Raw genomic sequence first — 24,522 nt, 5'->3', positions numbered from 1 at the left:
GCAGCAAGCCAGGCTCTGGCTGAACATCAGGAAGGACTTCCCGACTGTTGGAGCAGTATGGCAATGACTCCCATGACCTAGGGAGTTGGTGGGCTCTCCTACACTAGGGGCATTCAAGAAGCAGTTGAGCAGCTGTCTATCAGGAATTCTTTCACTGGAGTCCTTCATTGAGTGGGGGTTAGACTTGATGATCTTACACCCCCCTTCCAGCTCTGTTATTCTGTGAATGCATTTTTCTATGGTTTTTCCTTTTAATCGAAATTTCCTGTATAACATGGATATTCCTACTGTTCCTGGAGAAAAATTCCTCACACAGTCTTCTTTCCATGAAAGTAGTTGCTCTCGATATTTGTTTTGCTTTATTTCTACATGTCACAGCCACCTGCATTGAACAGATGGTTAATACTTTACCTAAAAGATCCATAAATAGGGTTTGGCAAAGTCTCTTAGTAAAGCTGATAGTGTGAGGCCCAGGGTGTGGGGAAGGCGACAATCCTCAGGGGCTGATCTCCAAGGCTTCTTTATTATTTAGCTTCTTCACTGTCTTTCTAGAAGAACAAGTTACCAACTTGATGCTTTTCATCCAAACCAGAATGAGAAATGATAGCTCGAAGTTGGTTTTTCATTCTAGTTTGGCCAAAGTTTGTCATTTTGGAAGTAAGGCAAGCTGTTGTCAGTGCTCAACTGTGCACACACAAAAAGGAAAAGAGTTTCATTCTCACCCCTTCCAACAACAGTTGGGGGCACAGTCCAAATTTATTCATTATTACTTTTATATCCCACCATTGACTGGACAAGAGAAAGCGCATTTATGCATCTAGGTACCTGAGGAAATACTTGAATTTGGTGACAGTATAAAAAACTCCGATGCTGCTGTTGGCAGACCCATCCTGGATAAAATATTGAGGTGACATGAAGCTGTTTATAGAAATGTTTTCATTTCCTATTGAGTTAAATATGCTCTTTTCCAGAACTTTACTGACTGTGCACTGCCTCCGATGAAGGCACTGTTGCAGAGCCAGAAGGAATTGTGCTCCGTGTCAGCAGAAGAGCCAAAGGAAGAAAATGGCAATTTCCATGAGGTTTGAAATTGGGTTGCCACGATAATACATGCTTTTCATTTGTAGCCACATAACCAGAAGGCTGATTATGTATTGCCTTTGAAAGGAAATGTAACCTATTGCTGAATTGTTCTAATAATAAGCAAAATGATCCAATGGGGTGCAGAAGAATTTTCCAGAATTGCATTGTTGCTTAAGTCGTGGTTGCCTTGCCTGGTTCTTCCCTATTCAGTTTTCTCGGATAAGCATTAAGGTTCCCAGCCACTGTCTCTTTGAAGGATACTGGTGGCTGCTCCTGTCTGCAGCCCAGCTGAGTATAAAGAAGAGAAATAGCCCATGTTTCGAAAACCCTGGGGCCAAAGGATAACCATAAAGTATCTAGGTGATAGTTATCCCGTCCCCGTGCTTCAAAAATGTGTCGACAGGAAAGCTGTCTAGCCAAGTGCTCGGAGTCCTTAAAGCTTTGATATAGTCCTGCTCTCTCTTTTTGTCCTCTGTTCCAGGTCACGTTTCTGTGCTTAGCCGATGAGACAACCCTTGCCGCTAAGGTACAGTCTCTGCCTAAGAGCTTTTGATCGACCAAATCTTTGTTTTTGTCCACTGATCTGTTTTTGATTTATGTAAGTCGTAATATCCTTGCCTAAGGAGAAGATTGAGAACACAGCCAAAATGGGTAGCTGACTTGCTGAGCGAGCTCATGGGAGAGAGAAGCTCTGCCACATCTAGACTCTTGCCAGCCTGCCCAAGGGAGGGGTCAGCCGTTGCCCTCTTCCATTGGCCACACAGAGAAGGGGGTTTGCCGGGGCCAGGACAGGCTGCTTTTGGCATTCGGAGGAAGGGGCTTGGGATGCTGAGGATCCACAGTCTGCCTGGGCTACCGCTCCGCAAGAAAGCCCTGCCGTCATCCTCATCCGAGAGGGCTGTGGCACCGGATGCTGTTTCCGGGTGGTCTCCGGCAGCAGCCTGCCTTCCTGCCAGCACAGCAGCGCTTCCATGGCTCCCCCAGTTGCCCTTGCACAGAGCCAGCGATTGGGTTTTGGTAGCACACTGAGTCGTGTGACACTTGGAGATAAAATAGTCACGGCGCGGCTACTACATACGTGCCGGGATAAGTCCTGCTGGGTAGCTGTTAGCCCAGTGGCTCCGGTTTCGCCCCTCCCTCCCCAGTCTCTTTCTGTAGCATCGCTGCCAAGCTTCCCCCAGCTGCCCTTACAAGTCCCGAGTAAAGGTATTCCTGAATGCCAGTTAGCAGCCCTTGCTTTAAACCCGAGCTCTCAAATTGCGCTTAGCAGTCCCTGTGTCACCTGCACCTGGACTTTATGATTACCTGGCCAGAACAGGACTTGGGTGCAGGTTGCACGCACGGCTGGCAGGGTCACGTTGGTAGTACGTGGCTTTGTACTATGATGAAAACCTCCTATGGATTCGCAGCTTGCGGAATTTTTAAGTTAGTCTTGTTAAAGCGCGCTCACCCTTCTGTGGCCAGAAAGGCTCCCGGTGACGCTCATGCAGGGTTCAGTCCCTGGCATCCCCAGGAAGGAAGTCCTCCAAAGCTACGGAGAGCTGCTGCCGGTCAGTGCTAACGACCCTAACTAAGCGCAATGGATCCACGATTCAGTCTCAGCGTAAGGCTGTCTCCTGTGTTGCTCTTACTATCCAGACAACCCCTGTTTCAGACTTGAAATCTAAAACACCTCATACAGGGAGACTGTGCATCAGAAGGGACTGAGGAAAATGCATGTTCGGCCTCAAGGACCTCAAAGCGAGGCTGTGCAGAGAACATACTGTAGCACCGTGTGAGTAGCGGGGAAGCTGGCTTGTATAGGAAGAGCTGTGTTGAGGACTCTTTCCACAGGGTCTGGAGTTTTGACATTAGTGATACAGTAGCTGAGAAAGAAGGCACCTTGCCACTCAAACTGGTGTAATTCTCAGTTTATGGTTTTAAAGGCCAAAAATGTGTTTAGGTGCCTTTTAGGACTTAAAGCGCCCCTTTCGTTGTTTTTTAAATGTTGTGCAGTATTGCTTTTCATCCCCAGGAAAATTTCCCTTGCATCCTAATTCCTTTTAAATAAAATAAAATAAAATGGGATTTGGTACTGTGGGAAAAGGAGTTAAGAACCACTAAGTTTAGTTTGCCCATAAGTCCATTAAGCCTCGTGTAGCATGGATGTGTTGTTCTTATGCGTACCGTATTTGGTTTAGGAATTGGCAGCCATGTCCTCAGAGCTCCCAGATCTTCTGAAATCACTACACCTGTGCAGTTTACATGAAAACGAAGTTATTTTTCTAAAAGATATAAACAGACCATTGGGGAATAGTGATGTTGTTAAAGAAAAGGTAAGATAATCACACTTTTTGTAATATTAATATTCGTACAATAGCAGTTGGTTTGCCGTTCATTGAAAGCCTGTTTATCTGAACCATTCTGAGGGCAGCATGTATTGTGTGTGCATTGCTCCCAGCTGGATTTTTTACAAATGAGATTTGGTCGAAGTGCATTCACACTGTGAGTGTTTGGCTGAAAAAGTCTTGTAACAAAGTTTAAATTTTTATCATGCAAAATTGCCTGTGGTTCAGTGGTACCTTGGCTCATGAACTTAATCCGTTCCACGACTCTGGTTGCGGCCCATATTGGTCATGAGCCGAGTCAAATTTCCCCTCAAGGTTCAGTGTAAATAAGGCTAATCCATTCTGCAGCTATTTTTCTTAATCAGAAAAATTTGAAACAAAGTGACAACAACAAAGTAACAAAGTACAGTGGAGAAGACTAACCTACATGTGGGGGGAGGTTATTGTTTTGAGGGAGAGTCCCCCTCCATAAGGACACTGGGGAGATCTCTTTCAGGGGTTTCCTCTCTCCTTTGTCTCTTAGCTGCGGGGTCAGTTTTGGTGAAAAATCTGTCTATAGTCACTTGTTTTTTCCTGCGTTGCATAACCCTCTGGAAATGAGAGACCATGTTGTTGTTCATCAGATTCAACGCTCTGTTCGTTACATTTATGTTGGGGTGGTGCTTCTCAAAGAAACCCTGGCATGGGTGCGCTCCTGCAGGAAAGACGGTGGCAATCTCGGCCATCTGCCCCCCCCCACAACCAGCATGATCACGGTCATCTCCCCACCCCCTCGAGTGGGGAGATGGCCACGATCGCAGCTGCATTCATGCAGGGAAGACGTGCGTGATCACGGACGCACTCCTGTGGGAAAGACGGGCGCAGCACAGCCGTGATCATGCACGTGTTCCCTGCATGAACACGACTGCGATCGTGGCCACCTCCCCACTCGGGCGGGTGGAGAGATGGCTGTGATCTTGGCCAGCACCCAAAGTGGAGTTCGTGACCCAAGTCAAACTTTTAATGAAATTTTTGTTCGTGACCCAAGGTACCACTGTATTTCCCATGGCAAATTCAAGGAACATACTTTCTGCTCTGCTGAAAGTAAAAGCAAGACTTTATGTTATTTCTTTAGCAATGATTTTAAGAGGCAGAGTTGAGTAAACACTGTGAAATTACATTATCTTTCCTCCCTCTCTCTCTCTTTACAAGAATTACGCTTCACGAGTTCTATGTGTGATGAGATTATCTCCTTCATGTCCAAGGCCTGAAGCTGACTCCGTGTTTACTTTGCTTAGCAAATATGCTGCTGGTATAAGATGTACACTGGAAATGCACTCGCTGCAGAAGCACCTTTCAGATGTGAAACACACGGAGGATGACGATACGAATCAGTCTGTGTCCTCCATCGAGGACGATTTCGTTACGGCTTTGGAGCATTTTGACGAAGATGAGCCAACAAGGATGACCAACCCTGGTTAGTCTCCCGCAGCGTTGTGACTGCTTAAATGGCTTGGATTTAGGGTTCGGACTATACGGTGCATATTTAAGGGGGTTGTGTACAGAATTAATTTAACCCTAACCCTCCCTGCCCGCTCCACAGGAGGAGCTGCAGGTGTTGATTAAATCTTCAGACACTGCCTGACATGCCCAGTGGCTCTCCGTGGCTCAGCCCAGTTCTGGTGGGCAGCCATGATCGTATGATGTTGTGCAGCAGGGTGGCAAACATAGTGGGAAGTGCTGGCGAGGGGAAACCAGGGATTCCTGTCTGGCTAGAATGTCCGTGAATTGCAGACTTGCACATCTGCTTTGAGGTGAATTTCGTTTTTCCTCACGCTCTCAATTATTTTCTGACCCTGGCTTGGGGTAATTTTGTTGGCAGTTCTCTTGCTAAAACTGCCTTCCTATGCATGCTTACTTGGTGTGAGCAACACTTCTAAGAAAAACAAAGTTCTCACACCCACAAATTCAAGCAGAACTAATTTATTAAAAGAAATCACTTTTGCAAAAGTGGGTGTGTCCTATAGGGAGACACACACACACACACACAATCCGCTTGAATCACCCCATTTTATTCCTGTGCCCAGCCACAGGTGTCCCTCCGCTTAGATCCCATTGGCTAGGGTCCTTCGGGGTTGCAGCCTATCCCGTCCTCCTAGACTGACCATGTGAAAGACCGCCCCGTTTACATCTCCCATGACCACATTTTCAAAGACCCTTTTACCATCCAAATGTCTTTTATCATCTGTTTCAGGCATGTCATCACTCCCCTCAGGTTTCCCCCTAATCCTTTTGTCAGCGTAATCAGTTCACTTACCTTTCTTGTCAGCACACCGTTAAGGCTGGACTCCTTACCTTCCACCATTAAGGCTGGACTCCTTGTGCCCTACGAATGATTTGTCTCCTTGATTTTTAACAATGCTTACTGTTAACTTAATCATTTCTATGATTCACTTGATTAGTTTCAAATCTATTGCAAAAGCATCATTTTATTTTCCTTATTTATCTCACTTGGGAAATAAACCTTACTGAATTAAATGAAACTTACTTTGCGTAAGATTGTGCTGCCTAGCATTTAACTGTTAAATTATGGTTACCTTGTAATAATGGACTGTAAGTTATTTAGTGTTTTAACTGTTCTTTTCCCCCTCCGACATTGCCATAGGCCCTGTTATTCCAGAGAAACATGAAAATACTACTTCACATATTAGTCATCTTTTAGAATCTGTTGATCCAAAGAACATTGTGAATTCTCAGCACCTGAAGGTGTCTGTGGGTTCATCAGCTGCTCTGGTTAACATTCTGGAATTTAAAGAATTGTCATCTTCTGCAAGAAATTCGGTCACCACTTCTATTTCTGATCCTTGGGCACAGAGGAGTTTCTTCAGGCTGCATAATTCCTCTGACCACAGTGCTAATCTTCTACATAAAACATTATTTTCTTCCTCGCCTGTTGAATCATCAGAATCAGATTGCTCTAGTCCAAGCCCTGTTATTTTCTTAGATGAAGAAGGGTATCAAAAAAGCTTGAAGGCAAAGCTTCAGTTACCGAAAATCCCTGTGATGAAAGATGGTATAGAAGATTTGGACTCTGAAGTAAGTGAATTTTTTGATAGTTTTGACCAATTTGATGAACAAGATCCAAGTCTGGAAAACAGTGCTAAACATACTTGGGATCCCATTCTGGGTAGCCCGTCACAAAAGGAAATGATTCCATGTAATCAGTTGTGCAGTACTACGACAGCCATGAATCCACCGAAGCTTAAGTTTGATCGCCCCGCTCTTCCAGCCCATGTAAGGAAACCAACTCCTCGTAAACCAGAATCTCCATATAGCAACCTTTTGGATGTTCCAGGTTCCCCACGACCAGTGAAAACCTCGGGGGAAGACAGTGGGTGTTTGTTCAGCCCAATCAGATCATCGGCTTTCAGCCCGTTAGGCAGTTGCTTTTCTGCAGAGTGCTTTTGTCAAGCGGGCGTCAACAGAGATGCCATTAACCAAAACCACCGTCTAGCTTGCCACACCTATTCAGATTTTGCGAACAATGTGTCCTTTGAGATTCTGGGTTCTGTGTTTAATTCTAGGTCCTTGTTATGTCCATGCAAACAGGAAGTTTCCAACAATAGTAGGATTTTCACAAAAGATGGAAAAGGTCAGGCTGCAAAAAATAAAGGGGAAATTTCTGGAAAAGGAGTAGGCAGGAAAGGTAAATCTAAATGCAGATCACTAATGATTAAGGACCATATCCAAAAATTTGCATCCGAGCTTGTTGAAAAGAGTCTGGGCAGTGCTTTTAAAGACCTTCGGAAAGGTGTTTCTTCGTGTACTAATACCCTCTGTCATTTGGCTGCTAAACTGACTTCTTCAGTCTTTCAAATGGCTTTTTACGAGATTGGGAGGCAGCAAGCCCTTTCACTGAAGAAGAAAGCAGTTAATGGGCTAGCGGGCTTTCTGGTGAGTGAAGCAATAACTGGCGCGTTAAAAGAGCTTCACTCCGTAAAGCAACAAATATTTACCAACACAGTTGCAAAATTTGCAGCCAACCTTGTCGAGGAGCTGATTTTTGAAGGGATCATGGAAGTGTGTCAGTTTTCACACCCATCAACTCCAACAGCTTCTCAGAACTGGTCGTTTCATTATAATGATAAAGTTGTGCATTCGTATGCCAAAGACTTGTCTGACTCAGTCATTCAGGAAGCTTTTATTGAGTTATCCCAGGTTGATGTGATGTTTACGACACAAGCGGCGATTAGTATTTCCATGGACAACATAAAGTATATAAATGCAGAAAGGATATTGGAGTCAGCACAGACCACCAGTGTGTCCTCTGAGTTTCCTGATAAAATGCCAGTAACTTTGAATCCAGTACAGGAATTCAGAAAGGAATATACTGTTCATAAAGCCTTATTTTATACTTCAGGCATTGCAAGTTCGGTTCCACTGCCCTTAGCTGGAAGCGTACTTCGTTCGAATCAGATTTTATCTGATGATGCAAAGATAAGGAACCTTTCAGAATCAGATGGCGGTCTGAAAATATACAAAGACTCTGCAGAATTGTGTTACGCAACAAAAAAGCAACAAAGTGAAGTAACATCGGTTAGAAATGTTTACCTGACAACAGATACCAGAACAGATCATGAATATAACACACAATCATTATGTGTGCAAAGTGACTTTAAACAAGCCAGTAATTCTGATATCAGTAAATTTTCAGACTCCCCAGCTGGGATGCCAAGCATCAATAACTTTTCAGGAACAATGGTAGACATGATAGTTACTGAGGCATATGAAACAGTCACTTTTTCTAAGGCTTCTAAATCTTCAGAGCAATATACAGATATGCTAAAAATGGAGAAAAGGCCATATTTGCAGTGCATTGGTGAAGATACCTGTAAGAATATGTTTACTAATTATTTGGCCAAGCGCATAGTGAAACAGTCTGTAGATGAAACCAAATCTGCATGTTCTGCCACAGGTGAGAAGTTAGCCTACTGTGTGGGATTGGGAACTGATACAAAAGGCAATAGGAAAGAATTGCATAGTGCAATAAAGCAATTTGAACAAAGCAAGAGCGTTCCAGTAATTGTAGGGCAACGGCAGATGCCCGTGAGCAGTGCATCTAAATTTCATGTAACTCCTGTTTACTCTAACAGGTGTTTGCCTTCAGCCTCTAACGATTGCTTACAGGACAAAAAGAAATATATAACTTGCAGGGTAGCTACATGCATGTCCCCTCCGTGTTCCACAGCCGCATTTGCAAAACCTGCGGAAGACTGTTCAGACCCAGAAAGTTCTGCAAGATCATTGAACGATCCACTGGAGAAACACAACTTGCACAAAGCAGTGGAGTGCTCAGTAGTTTGTCCTGAAAAAGCTCTTGACATGAACAGTTGTACTTCTGCATCGACCAACTGTGAAGAACCACTTCAAATGGAAGATCGGTCAAGCATCAGAGAAGGACATCTCTCTGCAGTCCCAGATACACCCCCACCGACACCTTTGGTCCCCTCCCAGTCTAGTTCTGAGTGGACTTTAAGGAAGTTAACGAAGAAACTTAAAGGTGAACTAGCAAAGGAGTTTGCACCTGCTACGCCCCCTTCTACACCTTACCGATCGGAAATAGATGGAGTATGTGAAAATCAGTCTCATGACTTAGAAAAGGAAGAGTTCATGCTGAAACTAATGTGGTCTCTGTCTGAAGAGGTGGAAAACAGCGATGATGAAGAATATTCTGAAACATTAACTGAAAGGGTTAAAACATCAGCCAGAGCAATAGAATATGCAGATAATCTAGCCACTGGTATAATCTCTATGGCAACTGAAATGGCTGCTTCATATTTGGATGGTAAAGGTATTCAGATGAGGAATAGTACACACCTTCCAGTAAATGGAGAAAACCAAAGATACACTGCATTTATGAATGTTCCAGAAAGTACCTTACTTGCACTGCGGGCTTATGCTGGTGATATGGCTGGGAAGGTCATTAGTGAAGCCAAGAAAGTGATGAAAGCAAGGCATTGCAAGCTTCTGAGGCAAAAGCAATGCAGTTACCAGGCTGATGGTTTTCATCTTAAAAAAAATTATCAAGAATGCTGCTCAAAAGACAGGAAATACTCCTTGGCGCGCCATTGGTCTAGAGAGACAGATGCCTTCATCCTTCCTTTACCCCATAATTCGGAAGCTCCGGGCCTTACCTCCAAATACCCAAGCTGTGAGAGCGTAACGGATGAATATGCAGATCACATCATTCGGATTCTGAAAAAGGAAGGCGGCCACCTTGACCTAATAATGGACCAGTTTGCCAGTAGACTTGCTTGCAGAGCGGTAAAATATGGCACGCAGCAAGCTGCCCGGAAACTCAAAATGAAACATAATCGAAAAATAGTTCCTGTGCAGAACTCATATAATAAACTTGAACTATTTGAGAGAGTCAACAAGGACGTGGATATAAATAGACAGAGAAAAAGTAACTTTCGACAATTTGGAAGACAAGCCTGCAGCAACCAATGCTGCATACATAGAAATGAGCATACAAAGTTATTGGATTTCTCAGGCTCTGTCGCTTCTAGTATAACTTCTGATGTTACAAGAAAATTAATGTCAGCACCTTGCTTACCAAAGTCCTTAACTGATTCTTGCTTGTATGAAAAATCTAAGACTGATAAAGTTACAGATCTTAAAGCAGCCTCTAAAACACTTTCTCCTTTCCATTGCAAACAAAAGCTGTATCACAGCACAGGCAGCTTAAATGACTCGCCCCAGAGAGAGGGCATTCTCCATGCCATAGAGCATTATGCTAGGAAGGTTGTAGATGATACCTTGGAGGTCAGCTTGGAATCTGTCACTCATCAAAATACGAAAAACCAGACAAATGGCGATAGGTCAACACACGCAGAAAAGTTATCTCCGTTTTCGGCAACTGCCTGTAGACATTGCAATATGAAGGAAGAGCAGTACTGTACTGGCATTTCGTCATTGTTGCTGACTGGACCAGACGTCCGCTCTAAAGCTTGGGAGTTTCCAAACGCAGGTGTGAGTGCTGACTGTCCACAGTCTCATGTGCTTCACCTGGATATTCCCAAAATTCATATTGATATGGATGAGAAAGCGGTGTTTGCTGACAATATAGTTGCTGTGGCATTTGACAAAGCAGGAAGACAGCTCAGCAACACAAGTTTGACAGCTGACAGCGGAATTGGCCAAGATGGGGTTAGCTTTGCTGAAAGCCTTACTACCGAAATCATGACTTCCTGCATGACTAACATTGCTACAGCTGTTAATCTGAGGTAATGTTTACGTGTTTTTATTACGTTGCTTTTAATATATATAAGATCTGACTGTCCTCTTGTTCTCAGAAATGTGTGTACTATTCACTAGTCATTTTTAATTCATGCAACAGAAGAGAGACAGACAGAGGTTACCTTGCGATAAAAGCTTAAAAACCAAAGTCTTTGCTGATGAGGGAAGAGGGGAGAATCAATGCATGGAACTTGGAGATTTATAGAATATACGAAGGTGGTGAACCATTTTAATATTGTTTTCCTTATTTGGCAAACAATCAGTCTTGGTTCCAAATTCATAATGAAATTGAAAAACCCAGGTGGAGTCTGTGTTGTTGATTTGACTTAGCAGTACAACTCAGTAGAATCCCCCAATAGCTGTATAGGTTTTGTAATTTTCACAGAATAGTCTTTTTTTTAGAAGAAGAAAAGCAGTTGTGTTCAGTAGGAGATATAGATATATTTGTGCACTGTTGCTATTTTTCTTTTTGGCAACTTACTAGAAAAAGTCACCTGTTTATTAAGTACTATCTTAAACCCCTCTGAATTGAATCTTTCATTTTCATGGCCCTGCTTTCAGCATTGATTTGGTAAGTCACATTCAGTGAAAAGATAAGTTGATCAAATTATTTACATGTGCAGATAATTAATTAAAATGAGGGGGGGGGAATCTGCATGTCGTGAGTTTATGCTGAAACTATTGTGGTAATAATACTAGGTTTGGCATGGTTTCCTACTGTATGATCTGGTGCCTCATCATTTTTTAAATATCCAGTTGTCATGTGGGGTCCATAACATTCTTTTAAAAAAATGAACATGGTTCATAAGCAAATGATTATGGAAGTTGCTCTTTCAAAACCCAGCAAGTGTTGTGCTGCTTGAGATACAGTGTATATATAAATTAATATTTTCTCTTCCTTTCTTTAAAAATAAAAGATCCGGTTGCATCCTCTCTGACTAGGAGAATTCTTTATGTATATACAGTGGTACCTTGACCCACGAACTTAATCCTTTCCAGGACTCTGGTCGTGACCCAAATTGGTCGTGAGCCAAGTCAAATTTCCCCATAAGGGTCAATGTAAATAAGGTTAATCTGTTCCGCAACTATTTTTTTCACTCAAAAATTTGAAGCAAAGTGACAAAGAACAACAAAGATTGCGGCCATCTCCCCCCCTTCCCAGCGATCATGTGGGGGGGGGGAGACGGCACGATCGTGGGTGCGCTGGCGGGGAGGCGGACGTGGGCGCGCTCGGGCAGGGAACATGGGTGCAATTGCAGCCTTCCCCCCCCAGCATGAACCCAGCCATCCCCCCCCCCCCCCAGCACAATGTGATTCCTGCCGTGCAGGGAAGGCGGGCGCGCTTGCAATTGTCACCCAATGCAGAGTTTGCGACCCGCAACAAAATTTTTATGAAATTTCTGTTCGCAACCCGATTTGGTCGTGAACTGAGGTGTTCGTGAGATGCCTATGATTACTTAGGAGCAAGTGAATTTCCTTTATTCGCTTTGTGAAAAGGAGAGCGGCTTTTCAGAAGTGCTCTCTCCAGGCCCTTGCCTGCTCCAGTTCTGAGCCACATGATTATATACGGACAATGAACTCGTCCGTCCCACATGAGGAAGCAGCCAAAGGTCATGGATTTGGGTCGAGATGAAATCCTTCAGCAGTTGGCAGAAAAGTGTGCTGCTCTCCAAGCAAAAAAAGCATCTTCAGAGATGCAGGACCCAAAGCAGCCTCCGGATGTCTTGCTGCAACTCCCGGCATTCCTGGCCAGCGGCTGTACTGGCTGATACCCAACATTGGAGGGGTGGGGTGCCAAGATGGGGAAGTTCGCCCTAAACAGGAAGGCATTCAATTCAGTTCCAGAAATTAACAAGGGACAACAGCAGGGATACACGGGAAAAGGAACTGGGAACTCTTTGTGAACAAATATTATAAATATATTTAATTTCTAATTTAGTTCCACCGGAAAAGAGGGTTTTAATTCTGCCGACTCCATGGCCAGCCAGCAAATGAGTCTGAGCCCTGGAGATGACAGCACTGGAAGTTGGTCCAATCTGAGTTTCGAAGATGAGCATCCAGATGAAAGTAGCAGCTTCCTTCACCTTAGTGATAGGTAAATAAAAGAATATATTTCTGATAGAATGGCATGGTTTAACCTCCAGTCCTTCCTTTTTGATTTTAAAGGCTAATTTTGACTTGCAGTCTGCTTCAGGAATATGCAATTTTAGTAGTGACGTATTAAAAACAGAGCTAAGAGATATATGGGGTTGGAGTTGGATTGGGACCCAGGAGATCTGAGTTCTGGTCTCTGGTTGAGCTAGTCACTGACTCAGCCCAACCTCCCTCACCGAGTTGCTACGAGAACAAAAGGGGGTGGGGGAGGCCAGGAGGACTTGGTAAGCAACCTGGCCCTCCTCGGAAGAGGACAGAAATGTGCTGAACACATGACACCAGTAGACAAAATCAAGCAAAAAGAAAAAATAATATTTGGAAAATGGCCATTAATGAAACCCAACTTCTGTGTTTCGTATAGTTAAAAGAGAATTAAAAGTGACAATTGGGACCTTTCAGGTCTTCCTCCCCCCCCACCCAAAAAAAAAGCTGTTAATTTTATGTGGGGTAATGCACCCTCATTTAAAGCATTGCAAATATTGAACTGCATGCCTTGATGGAAATTTGTTTATGCGTGAGCAGAAGCAAAGCAAATCAGGCGCAGGAAATGCAGCCAGAATCAACGGGAGCTCCGCATGCAGGGAACACCGCAATCAGATGTGGTATCTCTGTGGATCCTGCCCTCAGAGCCCATGTCACCGGCTCTCTCAGCCCATCTACACGAAGCCACAGGTGTTTTAGTTCCATAGCATGCATCCCAGTAGGCCAAGGAACGTAGAACCATCGTGCCTGTAACATCCTGCGCAGACACGAGCTGCAAGTTACTAGGAATCTATAATCCATGACCACACATGGCCACAGAGTTTCCAGACTTTGATCTCAGTGCTTACTACTTCAACTTGTGGGTAATTTCAGGGCTGGAATAGGTGCTTGCATGGCTTTGGCTGTGTGGAATCCTTCTCCAACTAAATGTTAAACGGAGGAATTAACTCTGCCCTTAACCTGCCTGACCAGGAGACCCTCTGAGTCGCTGCTTCCCACCTCTGCTTCCCCACTGGTCATTTCTTTTGGGGTGCTGCCTTGGTCCAAAGCACCCTTGCTCCTCAGAACAGTGTTGACAGCTGCCCCGTGTTCCCATTCTGTCCCCGTGGGACTTTCTACAGAAAACGGTAACCCCACGCAGGAGTCCAGGCTGACAGCACCAAGGAAAGTGATGGTTTGGTTTGAGATGTTTTTTCCAGTTCAGCTCTGTTCTCTTCTTCTCCTGGCAGTAATGGTAACAGCAGTAGCTGGAGCAGTCTTGGTTTAGAAGGAGATGTGTATGAGGACAATTTATCCTTTCCCACATCAGACAGGTTGGTTAAACCAAGACGTTGAAACAGGCTACTTCCTCGTATTTTAATGCATGGCGTCATTCCTTTTTGGGAGGAAATGAACTGCGTATATGAGATCCGATCCATTATCCACATGCTTCTCACCTAATCATGGTTTTCCTTAACAAATTCATCCCAAATGGGTCCATCTTACTATGTCACAGTGCGAATGTCCTGGCAAAACGAAAACAAAACCAAATAAGGTTATGCATGAGCTGCTTGCTATGCTAGATGCCTCCAACTATTTCTTCATAAAAATAACAGGCTTGCTTCTTACACAATTTCTTGTTTTCTTTTGTTTCCACGTATTTTTCCCCATTATCAATTAGAGATTTTCATGTAACCGGTTCAAAATAAGAATGAAATTGTATTTTTCCTTCTGGAAACCACTCCATAGTTTACAATTAAAGAGAAAATTGCTTTGTTGTGCTAATTGGAAAACTGCAAGCCCTGTCGCAGGAAATGGTGTGAGGAGCGATGCTTCACAACCTTCCTTGATGCTTCTATCAATTCATGCTCTTTTTCCTTGAATGCTCATCCCCGACTCTTTGAAGTAGGACACATTCACGTTACCACACATAGCAATAACGACGTCTTTTTTCCCCAGTGATGGAACAGAAGAGAAAGATGAAGAGTTGAAGGAGACCACTGAAGGTGAGCTCTTCTTGAGCATCAGCACTTGCAAGGCTTGAATCAGAAAAGCCATCCCAGGCCGTTTAAGAACGATGTCTATGCATTTTGTCATACATTTTATCTTCTGTAAACCAAAGTCTGAGGGCTACTGATTTTGGCCTGTGTGGAAGCTCTTCCTAAGCAAAGTGTGAGCATGAAAATGTGATCCACGCTTCTTGCATGGTGGCAGGCGCTTTTCCCTTAAATTACAGGCCGGGGCTCTGTCGGCGTTCACCAGTCCCACACAAAGCACTCTGAGTTGTGTCGTATTCCATTTGGTAGGAAAGGGGACACCCTCCCCACTTTCCTTCCCCGTCTGCGTGTGTCGTACAAATGTGGAGCCCCGCTGGCCTGGAATAATCCTAATTGCGCCACACTGATCTTGTCAGTACCTCTTGCGTATTGTGCAGAAGGCCAGTGACTGCCTCCTGCACTGATCTTCGATGTAGTGGAAGCATGATTTTCTTTGCTATCTCGTGCATTATCACAAAAATCACTGAAGTCTTTAGTACAGCATTGTAATTTTAGGACTCGGGCCTAGCATTACTGAATTAATAGAGCTTCTTCTGAGCATGTACAAAGTACATTTTCTTCCACAAATACATGCAATCAGGGCTCCTAGGATGGAGGGTTCAAGGCCTGTTGAGTCTCTGATCCCATCCTGCCTTATCTAAGATTCATTGAAGAAGGCTTTGTCCCAGCAGTGGGCAAGACAGAAAGACTAGGATGTGGGAGAGGATCTTCTGTGTGGCTGAGTTTAGATTATGGAAGAATGTTGGCTCTTTATTCCTGTCTTCTGATACCTGGTCAAGACTTTTTTTTATTCCTGTAAGCATTTGACTTGCTGAGGATCTTAATAGCAGAAACCCTATTTTTCCATGGTTCTTCGCCTGCCTCAGCTTATCTTCCCATCCACAGAAACATTGACTTGTAGCCCTCAGACACAATTTACTGTTATTTATTTTAGTTCTGGACTATCCGTAACATGAGCTCCCTCAGCAGTGGACAGGAGTTAAGAAATGTAATGAAATACAAATATAAAAATAGAACAGGAAAAGCATCATAATATATACAGTATATCACAGAAGTGAGTACACCCCTCACATTTTGTAAATATTTTATATCTTTTCACGTGACAACCCTGAAGAAATGACACTTTGCTACAATGTAAGGTAGTGACCTCCATATTAAAACTTTTAAAACAGCATTTAGCAACAAAACAACTAAAACCTACTTTTTTCCTCTTGTGAGTGACCCAAGGTGGCCTGCAGAGTTCTCCTCAACTCCACATTGCCCTCACAACAACAATGTTGTGAGTTCAGTTAGACCGAGAGTGTGAGCCTGGCCCGGAGTCCCTCCACGGGCTTCTTAGAAGAGGGGGAGCTAGACTCCCCAGGCCGGATCTTTGACCGTCATGCCGTCCTGGCTCTGCTCTCTTGTGCTTGCAGCAGGGTCAGCACGTGGCGTAGGAAAGGCACTGACCGTCGCAAACGTCGACATAGGACCATGCGTGGTGGACTCACAGCTGAGGATGACGCTGCAGTGGTTGACTGCCTCAGAAGCAGAGGTGTCTGAGCTTCATTTTCGTGACAGTGCTCCAAAGGACTTTGTTCCCGTGAGTAATAAACGTGCCGGCACTGTATAAATCACAACTGCAGTGCTTCCCCTGCGTTAATCACATTTTATGCAAGTGCTGAAATACCATTATTGTTCCAATTATGGATAGAATTGTTAGGTAATTGGCATTAATGCTGCATTCAGAACGGTCTCTGGAGCGACCCTGAGCAGTGTTCAAGAGAGAGCTGTGGGTAACTCGCACAGCAGTAGCTTTTCTTGGGAAAAGTGGCCCTCAAATTCCGGGAAGTCCAAACAAGGACCAATTACTCTACAGCGCAGTTGGCTTGCTTTAGGTCGGCGGTGTTGCCTTCGGTCAGCATGCTTTGGGCATCCTCACCTGCAGGGGAAGGGAGGGATTCGGCCTGAAATCAACTCCTGGTATAAGCAAGCACCAACTCCACAGTTAGAGGGATCATTAACCTGATGGATGCATCTTGTCAGCATCTTACATGACTCGGCACTGCAAAGCCAGCCCCGACTGGCCAGCCTCACTCAATATTTGGACGCCTTTCCCCTTGTCTTGCTGGGAAAGGGAAATGAAAGGGATGAGCTCTTGGCAAGGGGTTTCCCTTCCTGCATTTGTCCAGTTTGCAGCTCTTCATTAGATATGCCAGATCCATCTCTGTAGCTCATGATTATGTCTACTATCTTTTGAAGGGCCGTGGAAAACTGCATCCTTTAATATCTTCCACTAGGTCAGAAAGATATTAGACATCAAAAGAGGTCGCTGATTTTTTCCTCATCTTTAGCAATTATGTGGTAAGCTGAAGCTCAGTATATGAAGCTTTGCCATCAGTGTCTCTCGATCTTGAGAAAAGCTCTGACTGCTGGCTTTTAATTTCTTAAAAGCAAGTAAAGGGTCTGAAGTACTGCTAGGCCATCCTTTTGGAGTCTGGGAGCATATCTGACATCTTGAAAAAGTGTCCCAGGCACCACCAAATGGCCATCAGAAGTAAAATGTTGGGAACATCCTCTTTTCTGGATTTTCACCTTTTTTCCCTACCCACTTTCTGGATTTTTACTGCAGAAAGCAAATTTTTGAGAAGGTACCCTTTCCCCCATTCTGCTAAAGTCAGATTCTCCGCAGACAGGGGAAAGTGCCTTCCAGCCAGAGGGTGGCTGGAAGGGAAGGAAGCTCACCCGCCACCCTGTTTTGGAGACCCTGTAGCTCCACGTGTCTTTGGTGAGGGGTAGGTTCCCCCCATCAGTGTTTGTTGGGGCACTCTTTTTCTCATTAAGGATATTGAACATCCTTCCCACTGACCTGAGCAGACTGTTTCTCCAGGAATTGCTAGCTCGTGATTGTGGTGAAGTTCTAATTCTCATAAACAGAGGGTGAAATGGCAGCCATATTTTTGATCCGTTTCATGTCAGTAAGACTGAGTATTGCTTTGTATAAAAATACTGCAAACAAACCACTAGCATATCAAGAAAAATGCATTTGAACTTTTCTGTAAATGTTTAAACTAAATTAAATTAAAATTGAATTCTCTCTGGCATCTAGGTTTTAAAAAGATGCATGTTTTATGTCTAAGAGCACATTCAGTCGTGTGAGATGCCGCCTGGATTCTGAAGTAGCGCCATCTTTGTCTCCTGTGTTTGAAAACTCAGCCTAAGCCCCACTTGGTTCCTGAAGTAGGCATGACATAATAGCACTCACAGAAATCCATCCATGTCTCCTAAGTTTCAGCTGTTGGCACACTTACCCTCCTTGCCTGATTTCCAGATGGCTCATTCCCCAAAAGTACTGTGAAGAAAGTCACCATCCCAGGCAGTCAGCGGTTTCGGTTTGAGCATCCACCGTGCACATGTGTTTCTATTCAAACTTGCAGGCCTTTGTCAAGGAGGGCGATTAAACTACATTAGCTTAGCTTGCAGATGGAAATGTTAATTTTCTGTTTTAGACCTTTCCATTTCCTGAATGTGCCTCTCTGGAATCAGAGGTTCCCCTTGAGAATTGAGCACCTATACCCAGGAAATCACACTTTTTGCCATGGAAGGGTGGGATGAGGAAAGAGGTGATTTGTTGATTGATGGGGCCACCCTGAGGAGGAGCGGTCATGACACTATTCATGTTCACTGAGGATTTTTTTTCTCCTGTCATGTCCTGCCCACATAACCGTGAGCCGGATTTGCTCGGATGCCACCAAGGGAAGCATCTTTAAGAAGAACCGCAGGGAGGAGCAAATAGCTGACCTTTGAGGGTACCTTTAGCCTGCAGTCGTAAAATACTAATCTTTTCTGCATTGTAATTTTAATATCCTGCTCGCTAGCTTTTTGAAAAACACAGGAAAAAAGAATTAAATCTGCTTAAGCATCCCTAAGTCTCAGTTAAGGAAACAAAGATTAATGACTTGACTAGGAATACTCCCTTTCTTGCAGAAAGTTAGGGAGGGAGTGCAGGGAAAGGAAGTAAATTGCTGCCCGATGGTCTTTAATTACAGCCAAAGCCTTTTGTGGAAATGAGGCGGTGGGGGAAGGATGTGCCTCGCTGTGATTGGTGGAAATGAGCCAGCATTCCGTGTTGGAAGAGGAGGGACGGGGTCTTGCAGGGAAAGGGGTTTCTCGGTGCTTCACCCCAGGCTACCCCATTCCAGTTCTACTTCTGACTCAGGCTGCTTTTTTTTTTTTTTTTTTGTTCTGCTTTGCTTCCAGCTTTCAAAACAAATGCGAGAGAGAGGCTGGAAAGTGGGAGATCTCTTTCAGGCAGTGCTGAAGTACCACGAAGTGATGGAGAAGGCGCCCGATGGGGAGAGACCCCTGGAGAACAGGACTTTCTTTCGATGGCTTCAGGAACGTGTCTGAATAGCACTGTGCCGTCTCCTTGCTTCTTGCCTCCTTTGGAAGGATGGAAACCTGTATCGTGCATCTCGGCTAGCTATTGTTCTGTTATTTGCCTTGTGAGAAACGTTGGGTGACTGTAAATGTAGCTCTCCTCTCCGGTGCTTCGTGCTGCTCCATTGACTCGTTATCCATGCATATTGTCCTAACGAGTAACCCTGGCCCACCTGAACTTCAGCCCGTTGCAGCAGCAAGAGGAATGAATGTCTCTGGAGTCTGTCCATAAGGGAGTGAGCAAGCTAGACAAATGTACCACTTCAGCCTAGCACACGTCTTCCCCTCTGTCCCTCTTTTCCTGTCTTTCCTCTTGTTCAGTGAACACAGAATCCATGATCTGCCACTTTCTCCACCGTAGAGCAAGATTGGTACACAAACTCTACTGCTTGTTCTTTCTCCTCTACCTCGAAGGAGCTCAGGGCAGTTCAGAGTGAACAGGAAGGCAGAAAGTGACCAAATCAGGGTGGAATGTGGTTGCTTTTAAGGATTAGGGAGGTTCGCCACCAATATCTGTTGCAGTGTCTCCGCTCTGGCCTGTGAAACAATGAGAGAAACAGCCCTAAAGGTTGGTGGAACTGCTGTTTCTTACAAATGGACGTCTTTTATTGGTTGTAGCTGTAGATGCGCATGTCAGGCACATACTCTAAAGAGCTATGGCTTTGTTTGACTTTGTGTTGAGAGTCCTCCTGCAAAAGCGCGTCAAGAACAGTTCTCTGTATTTCAATAAAACGCATTTGTTCTCGTCCTATATAAACCAACTATGCAAAGAAAAAAAATGTCACATCTAGGTTGCTTTTTAATCTACCCCAATTAAATTGACCAGTACCAAAAGAAGTGTTGGACCACATATAGCTGGTGGTGTTAGGAAGCATATCTGAATTTTTTTCTACCGATGACTGTCCCAGGACCAATATTTCCTCTTTATACAGTACATTTTTGTTTCAGACTTTCCTGTAAACAGTTCCTTGTGTTAAAGTAGATTGAGCACGCAGCTACTGAGACCTTTTGTCATTAGTGTGAGGCCCTTAGCATTGCGTAGCTATTTTAATGAGCTTGTTTTGAGAGTGGGATCATAAATTTCAAAACAGGCAGGCTCCTCCACACTGCAGTCTGGGTAAAGCTGAGCTTGCTTGCTGCTACATACAACAGAAACAGGAATGCACCTGCTTGTCTCCCTGGCCATATCTGTGCTTAATTACTGGGGAAACAACCACCTCACACCAGTGAGGATGACCTGCCAGCAGTGCAAGAGAGACTGTGGTTGCTTTGCTCCCAGTAGGGAGAAAGATGCTGATCCTAGTCTAGAAGCAAACTGCCAGTGGCTTCCCCCAGGACTTCAGCTTAATTCAGGCTGCAGCACTTGAAGTATGCAGTGTTCTGTTTTTTTCCAGTGAGCATCTTTATTTTCTGCAGTATTTTAGCTTTCAGGGTGTAGTTCCTGATCACCGTTCTCTTTAGTTTTGAGCCACCTTATACATCTCGGTATAGTTGCAGCCATACTGACAACAATTGTTCTCATGGAAGGTTTGGACTTGATTTAATCCTAGGCAGCTTTGATTGATAGGAAATGCAGTTGATTGGGTTAGTTTTGCAGAGTTAGGGTAACTCACATCTACCTTAATCCTGAGCTAAGCTATGTGGAAGGAATTTCCTTCCTTGGAAGAACATTTGGAAGTTACTTCCAGGTAAATCCGTTTATGTATCCCTTACCAGTTGGTCATTTGTAAATGTAAATAGTTGATTGCAAGGAGAGGAGTTTTGAGTCTTGATTGGGCTTGCAGAAGAGTTGGCTTCATCCTTTAATCATCAGGCGGGGTCCTGTGCAGTTAGAAGCCATCAAGGGAATTGAAGATGCCTGGCATCTGTTACATGGCCATGGGCTGCGAAGGTGTCTGGGCAGGCCCCCCCACCCCCCGCCAGGTAGTACCATACACTTAGGTAAAGCCTTCTGATTTCTTTGTCACCTCCCTAGAATGACAGGAATCCCGAGGCAGGTAGAAATTCACCAGGAGCATTTTTCCATGGCAGAAACAGGACTGGCATCTTTGCCTCCTGAATTTTTGCCTGGGATGCAGCCTGCAGATGCAGAAGCTGGAGCTGAGAAGAAAAAACATAGAAGCACTTATTCCAGATGGCTGGGGGACCAGAGAGCTCTTCTTGGCCTCTTTGTCAAACCCTGGAGCTGGAACCCTAAGTTCCATGGCACCTTGATTCGAACCTGTCTCTGTGAGCCCTGTTCTGCAGAAGTGAGGACACAGGAGGTCCAGGAGTGTGACCCGCATGTGGGGCGGTTGGGCAAGGGATGTTTCGTCTCTTCCTCTCCTGAATACTTCACCAGGCTTAGTGTGCTGGAAAGCGTGGACTTTCAGAGCCCCTTTGCTAGGGCTTGAGGGACAGCGGAGGCCCCGGCTGCATTCACGTGAGGAGTCAAGTCCGGCAGTAAATGGGTTAAGCTGCCCCGCACTTTTTTAGTGCTGTTGGATTGCTCTGTTCTGTTTTCCTGTATGGCTTAAAGAAATAGGATGATGTTTTACATGCATACCCAGTATAGGTAGAGACAGAGAAATGAAGTGTGTAAGCGACACATGGTTCCTGCACTTCTTCCTAAACCTGGTATTGCTTTCTGTTCAGGAAATGCCTGTCGAGTGGCCCTTGGTGTGACAATTATAAACCTAAAAGCAGTTTGAATAATTGTTTAGATATACCAGTAGTGAATGAAGCTCTTTCACTGTGCAATGGCGACATTTTGTGGTTTTTAGATACTATTAGTTACAAGATAAGAATTTCAAGTTGCACTAAACCTGGCCTTGTTTTAGCAGTATCTCAAAATAAATTGTATATAAACTGAATTATTTGCCAATTAATATTTTCTATGTTTTCATTATGTATATGGTTGACTTTTTTCTCTTAATTCTTCTACACCTAAACAGACCTTGTTGAATGAAACTTCCTGCATGGGTGGTCTTGCAATCTTGGACCTATTTCCTAGCTGAGTATATTAGCTACTGAAAACTGCAGATATCAATGAGTGATTACTAAATGAATAACATGGGCTTGTAAAGGACAAATTCTGCAAGACTGATCTGATCCCATTTACTGTTTGGGATACTTCCCTGTTGGACGGTGGGTATTTGGCAGACATAATCTATCTTGACCTCAACAAAGCTTTTGATGAAGCAGCCCAGTGGTATCCTGATCAGCTCGAATTAGCTAGATGGAGCATCAGACGGATTCACAGATAGCTACAGAATCAGACTCAAAGAGTGCTTATCAAACTGGAGAGGTAATGGGTGGGGTCCAGCCTCCATGTTCTTTAACATGCGAATGATCTGGATGAATGGACTTGGAGACGGCGTATCATTTATTTGCAGATGACACGAAATGGGATGGGATAGCAAATCGCCCGTAAGTCAGAGACAACATTCAAAGTGCTCTTTCCAGGTTGGAGTACTGGTCTGGACACAACACGGAGAAGTTTAGTAGAGGCAAATGCCAAGTCCTACACTTGCGAAAAGAAACCAAACGCATAACCAGTCAGAGAATTGGACTGAACACGTAACACTAATTCTCTGGCCCATGTGTACTGGCTGCCGATACCTTTCAAACTCGGTTCAGGGTTCTTGTCTTGACATGGCTTGGGATCACGCTACCTAACGGAAGGCCTGGCACAACCTCCTCCTACAATCAGAGTCGGGGGCCTGTCTCCAGCGACCCCCTCGGAGGGAAGCCCGATAGGCAGCAACGAGGAGAAGGGCCTTTCCAGTGGCAGCTCCCCAGTTATGGAAAGAGCTCCCACTGGGGTCCACCTGGCCGGTGTGCTAGGTGAGGAACAAGATGCTTTTGATCTACCTGCAGATGCTGAGATACCTTCTGCCTCAGCCCCTCCACCCCCATCCCTGGCTCTCCTTTGGTCCCAGTGTCGTCATCCTTCCCTGTGCAGTCGCTGAGCACTTTCAAGGGTGGCTTGCAATATTTTTAACTGCACTCAAGACAGGCTAGTATTTTACTCTCGCTCCTCGTCCTTGAGAGCCCGGCAGAAATGTTTACACAGCCTCCTGCTCCGCCAGCCAGTGCTTTGATAGTTTCCAGGGGAAGAGGAAGAGCAACAGCGGTGCTCTAGCTTCAAGCCAAGTTTGGAGGCCGAGAGCCATGTTGGCCGCTTGCCCACAGCCGGGCGTGCCAGAGCCCCGCGACTCCCTCAGACCTGGCGGAAAATAACGGTGGGTTTGCCTGCCGAAAGGGACTGTATCAGCACCCCATTCTCAATATGTTTACTCGGGAAATAAGTTCTGTGGGATTTACTCCCAAGTAAGCATAGAGCTGCAGTCTTACTCCTGAGTAAATGTGCTAGGTCTGCAACCCACTTTGAAGCCGTTTCCAATATTACAACCAGAGAGCAATCTGGAGATTGCTAGCCCAGGACATTTTTAAAAATGAATAAAAACCGGGGTAGGTATATGGGGCCATTAGACGTAAAACAAACGAGGCTACAGCTGGGCAGCCTCAATCAGTTTGGTTCTACAAAAATAAACAGCTATGTATTTTGGTGTGTGATGATGAGGCTTCTAGAAACTTAATCACAACATTTGCTGCGGGTGTTCATAAGTTGGAACCCAAGAACTCTACAGAAGAGGCTTCTGGAATCCAAAATAAACTATTTGAAATAAAGCAGCCTCCAAGTTTTGGGATGGGGTGTGTCTGCCTTCTCACATTGTCCGGTGATGGGTGTGTGTGTGTGGACCGAGTGGAAATTTTCTCGACAACAAGTCTGCCATGTTTAATGGAGCTCACTTGGTCGTAATTGTGCACATTTGCCGTCCAAGACTGTGGATTATAGTCTGCAGTACATTTTCATCTCCCTGTCTTTGTGCTACCCTCAGTTTGTACCCCATCAGTGTTGAAGGTGCCAGGCACTCTGTGCATCTCATCTGGATTTCGTCCCAAAAGACCAAGAAAAAGTGTAGACTCATGGAACAAACTTTTTAAGGGAGCCCTGTTAGTACCTTTGTACCATTCTGCCCTGAAACAGGAAGATAATTAGCTTGCTTTTCTATAGCATTTAAATTATAGCAATTGTTTCTAAAGGAAATCATTTCTACACAGAAATGTGAATTAGCATATGCATTTTTATTTTTTATGTATATTTTTATGCGGGCCTGCACACTGGATCTTTTTGGTACAACTGGATCAGAAACCAGGGGAAGTCTGTTGTAGCCAGTTGGATTACTGAGAATTCCCAA

The 24,522-nt window shown here is 44.5% G+C and overlaps 1 protein-coding gene across 7 annotated transcripts in view; it reads left to right on the top strand.

The window, feature by feature from the left end:
* AKAP11 (A-kinase anchoring protein 11) overlaps nucleotides 1–22,131 on the top strand; it is a 32,100-nt gene extending 9,969 nt beyond the window's left edge. For 2 of the 7 annotated variants that reach the window (XM_044448201.1, XM_044448200.1), the window contains exons 3-12: nucleotides 972–1,082; nucleotides 1,565–1,609; nucleotides 3,264–3,398; nucleotides 4,602–4,866; nucleotides 6,055–10,675; nucleotides 12,628–12,783; nucleotides 14,054–14,137; nucleotides 14,763–14,809; nucleotides 16,276–16,442; nucleotides 19,100–22,131. In XM_044448201.1, coding sequence (XP_044304136.1) covers nucleotides 972–1,082; nucleotides 1,565–1,609; nucleotides 3,264–3,398; nucleotides 4,602–4,866; nucleotides 6,055–10,675; nucleotides 12,628–12,783; nucleotides 14,054–14,137; nucleotides 14,763–14,809; nucleotides 16,276–16,442; nucleotides 19,100–19,249 — 5,781 coding nt within the window. In that variant the 3' untranslated portion in view covers nucleotides 19,250–22,131. Of the gene's footprint in view, nucleotides 1–971; nucleotides 1,083–1,564; nucleotides 1,610–3,263; nucleotides 3,399–4,601; nucleotides 4,867–6,054; nucleotides 10,676–12,627; nucleotides 12,784–14,053; nucleotides 14,138–14,762; nucleotides 14,810–16,275; nucleotides 16,443–19,099 lie in introns of those variants that run through there. The other 5 variants (XM_044448203.1, XM_044448206.1, XM_044448205.1 and 2 more) reach the window with 5 other exon arrangements.
* The last annotated feature ends 2,391 nt before the right edge of the window (nucleotides 22,132–24,522 follow it).

This window comes from Varanus komodoensis, unplaced genomic scaffold, assembly GCF_004798865.1.
Source record: "Varanus komodoensis strain SLA01 unplaced genomic scaffold, ASM479886v1 scaffold54, whole genome shotgun sequence".
In the NCBI taxonomy this organism is placed as follows: domain Eukaryota; kingdom Metazoa; phylum Chordata; class Lepidosauria; order Squamata; family Varanidae; genus Varanus; species Varanus komodoensis.
This window is presented reverse-complemented; position numbering and strand designations above follow the sequence as displayed.